Source organism: Pollicipes pollicipes, unplaced genomic scaffold (genome assembly GCF_011947565.3).
Source record: "Pollicipes pollicipes isolate AB1234 unplaced genomic scaffold, Ppol_2.1 Scaffold_7262;HRSCAF=8765_pilon_pilon_pilon, whole genome shotgun sequence".
Classification (NCBI taxonomy): Eukaryota; Metazoa; Arthropoda; class Thecostraca; order Pollicipedomorpha; family Pollicipedidae; genus Pollicipes; species Pollicipes pollicipes.
In genome coordinates this window covers 8470938-8474501 of record NW_023597055.1, presented here as the reverse complement: position 1 = coordinate 8474501, position 3564 = coordinate 8470938, and the positions used below count along the sequence as shown (strand labels likewise).

General features: G+C 65.8%; 1 protein-coding gene across 1 annotated transcript; it reads right to left on the bottom strand.

Moving 5' to 3' along the window:
• Positions 1–1059: 1059 nt before the first annotated feature.
• LOC119114205 (zinc finger protein OZF) lies at positions 1060–3325 on the bottom strand. The gene is made up of 3 exons (XM_037238403.1): positions 3188–3325; positions 1342–2391; positions 1060–1173 (listed from the first exon to the last, which is right to left on the bottom strand). The coding sequence occupies exons 1-3, from the start codon at positions 3323–3325 to the stop codon at positions 1060–1062; spliced, it is 1302 nt and encodes a 433-aa protein (XP_037094298.1).
• Positions 3326–3564: the final 239 nt, after the last annotated feature.

Here is a 3564-nt window from a genome sequence, read left to right as displayed (position 1 = left end):
TCGTACTTTGCACAATATTGGTGGAGAGCCAACAGGCGGTCCATATACATGGAAACCGCACCCGGGCGGGTTCCCAGCGCACACCCTGCAGAGGGGTCCACGCGCAGGCCACGCTCGCGGGGCGCCCTTCATGCGCAGGTAGTGCTATCACACCGTTATCCAGACCCCTCTATCCCATAGTCCTGGGGCGGTCATTACTGGTAGAAGACTACTCTAAATAACCAACCGAACGCGTCTCAAGATTGAAACTTGCACAGATTAATCAATATTGGTGGCGAACCAATTGACGTTAACTAATTCCTGGGAATCGTGCTTGCGGACGCCAGATGTGAACGCCTCGAAGTTGATGTTCTTATTTTTCACCTTGAACACCACATAGTATTTGAGGTCGCAAGATTTGACTGGCGTTGCTATGACGTTATGCATAACTGTATAGCCTCGAAATAGTCTGCACGGGGGACAAGCACAGAAACTAGAGGGTTTTAGGTCTTAAGAAGTGCAGGTCTGTGAACTATACCGAATAATCTTCAAAATGGGCATTTCGTTTAAAAGCGACACAAATGCGGAACACTCCCTTTGAACATCGCTCACATCATCACATATGCATGGCATCATTTCACGGTCCAGTTTCGATGTGCCAACATTGGTCAGCGCTCGTAATATGATGAGTAATCTCTGAATGAGATATTAAAAAGATACTAGCTGTAGAGCGGTCCGTGTAAGATCAGTACTCCGCTTTCAAGGACTATGGTCATGTATAACGTACAATAAAACGCACAGAATTCAGCACTCGCATGGAGACATGATGGCACAGACCGGTTTCGCACACACAGCCTATATCGTAATCACTAAAACATTAACGGTAGATTCATGCGGTTCAGCTCCATTAAAAGACATGAGTTGATCCTTCGCGCAATGAGAAATACGACACCAAGTGAAATGTGAATATAGCCCACAGTTCCCTTCAGACCACTGCAACTGTGCCCTCGGCAGTGCAGTCCAAACGCCAGCACACTCAGGTTTCGGAATGGCAGGAGCGGCGGGGCTTCTGCGGGAGCGTTAGTGCTCCAGAAAATGCAGAGTCAAGTCAGCCGGCTCCACCGCCATCGCTCCAACACTGCCACCGGCCAGCCCGCCGGCCAGCACGTACAGATTCTGCTGATGCTGCGGCGGCTCCGGCGGCGGCGGCGGCGGCGCGCGGACCAGCACGGCGTCCTGCTGCTGCGACATCGGCTGCAGCGGTCCCAACTGCGGCACGCCATGCTCGGGCGGCGGCAGCGGCGCGCCCACGAACACGCCCGCGTGCTGCGCGGCCGGCGGCGGCCGCGGCGCCTCCTCCACCGCCGCCAGCGTGTCGCGGCACGCGTGCGTCCGCATGTGCACCTTTCGGTGCGTCGTCTGCGAGAAGGCCCGGCCGCACACGTGGCACACGTATGGCCGCTCGCCGCTGTGCACGCGCACGTGGCGGCGCAGCTGCGTGACGGTGGTGAAGCGGCGGCTGCACGTGTCGCACGCGTGCGGCTTCTCGCCGCTGTGCGTGCGCGCGTGGATCTTGAGCGTGACGTTGCGCGCGAAGTTCTTGCCGCACACGTGGCACTGGAACGGCCGCTCACCCGAGTGGATCTTGGCGTGCTGCGCCAGCGCCGTGTTGTCGATAAATCGCATGGCGCACGTGCCGCACTGCGCCGGCCGCTCGCCAGTGTGGATCATGGCGTGTCTCTTCAGTTTGCCGCTCGTCTTGAACTCCTTGCCGCATATGTCGCACAGGTAGGAGCGGTTGGTCGCGTGCCGCACGCTGTGCTCGCGCAGCAGCGCCGCGTCGGCGAACGCGCGCGCGCACAGCGCGCAGCGGAACGGCAGCGCGCCGGTGCCGGCCGCCACGTTGGCGGAGCCGCTGTGCGCGCGGCTGTGGTACTCGAGGATCCTGCGCTGCGCAAACGCGCGGCTGCACACGGCGCACGTGAACGGCAGCAGCGCCGAGTGCACGCGGCTGTGCAGCACGAGCACGTCGAGTCGGCTGTACGTCTTGGGGCAGAGCTCACACGCGAACGCCTGGCCGCCGGCGTGCAGCCGCTGGTGGCGCCGCAGCGCGGTCAGGTGCGACAACCGGGCGCCGCACTGGTCGCACGTGAAGCGTCCCTCGGCGGGCGCGCGGCGCGCCACGTCGCCCTCGCGGTGCTCTCGAATGTGGTACTCGAGCAGGCAGCGCAGCTCGTACGCCTTGTGGCAGAGGCGACACTGGTGCGCGCGCTGCGTGGTGTGCGACCTCCCGTGCACCACCAGCGAGTCGAAGCGACTGTAGTGGCGCGAGCACAGGTCGCACTGGAACGTCTGCCGCTCCGTGTGCAGGCGCCGGTGCCGCTTGAGCGCCTGGCGGTGCGCTAGCGTGCGCTGGCACACGTCACACTGATAAGGGTGGCCGCCGCGTGGCGCCGCGTGCGCCTCCTCGGCGCCCGGCTTCTTGGCCGCGGGCGGCGGGGTCGACGCGCGTGGCGAGCCGCCGCCGGCGCCGACGGCGTCCACGTCGTCCGGGTCGCTCTCCGTCTCCTGCGGCGCATGCGCACTCGCCCCGCTGCGCCGCCCGGCGGCCGGCGTGGCGTCCGCCCGGCACGGGTGGGACGCCAGCAGACAGCGCTGGTGGAACGTGTCCCCGCAGGCGGCGCAGGCAAACTCCCCGCCCGGCGAGTGGGCCGCGCAGTGCGCCACCAGGGCGCGCCACGAGCGCGGCCGCGCGCCGCAGCAGTCGCACGTGAATGGCGCCACCGGCGCCACCGGCGGCCGGTCCGGCGCCTCGTCCTCGGCCGCGTGCGCCGCCTCGTGGTGGCGCAGCAGCCAGCGGAAGGCGAAACGCGTCGCCGCACTGGCCGCAAAATACAGGCTTGCGGCGCGAGTGCTGGCGCGCGTGCGCCACCAGCGCGTCAAGATCGGGGCACAGCGTGTCGCACTCCTCGCACGCGAAGCGCCCGGCAGCGGCGCCGCCCTCGCCCGGCGTCGCCGGTTCCGGCGCGGCCGCCGGATCCGCGGCGTCGGCGCCGGCGGAGGGCGGCGGCGCGGCCGCCCCGTCTCCGGCGGCGGGGTGCGCCACGCGCCGGCGCCGGCTGCGCCGCGGACCGGTCGCGCCCACCGCCGGCGGCGCGCGCCGCTCGGCCGGCCGGTGGGTTCGGATGTGGCTGCGCAGGCCGGAGACGGCGGCGAAGCGCGCCTCGCAGACGGCACACTGGTACGGCAGCTCCAGCGCGCCGCCGGCCGTTCGCCGCCGTCGTCCGTCCATCTGCTCGGCACGGTCGGGCCCGGGCGTCAAGGCGGGGTCGGGCGTTGGCTGCATCGCCGGAGTGTCCACAGTCAGATGGGCCGGCTGTTGTCCAGCCAGCTGGGGCGGTGCCATCAATGGCGTCAGCTGAGTGGCAGGGGCCTCTGGCGATGGCTGGGCATCCTTGGTCTCCGACATTATCTCATCAGTGGGATCTTCCAACGTTAATGGACTGGAGGCAGCAACAGATCCCAGCTGACCTGCAGAAGCCTCCAATAACAGCACACAATTTTGATCATCAGCCAAGACTTCTG

Excerpts from the sequence above, each read along its gene's own strand:
- LOC119114205 (XM_037238403.1), bottom strand. The coding sequence starts at position 3,325 with ATGCAGCCAACGCCCGACCCCGCCTTGACGCCCGGGCCCGACCGTGCC. Across the intron at positions 2,392-3,187 it reads GCGAGGCGCGCTTCGCCGCC|CGCACGCTAGCGCACCGCCA; the intron begins GTCTCCGGCCTG and ends GACGTGTGCCAG. Across the intron at positions 1,174-1,341 it reads GCCGCGACACGCTGGCGGCG|CCGCCGCAGCATCAGCAGAA; the intron begins GTGGAGGAGGCG and ends CCGCCGCCGGAG.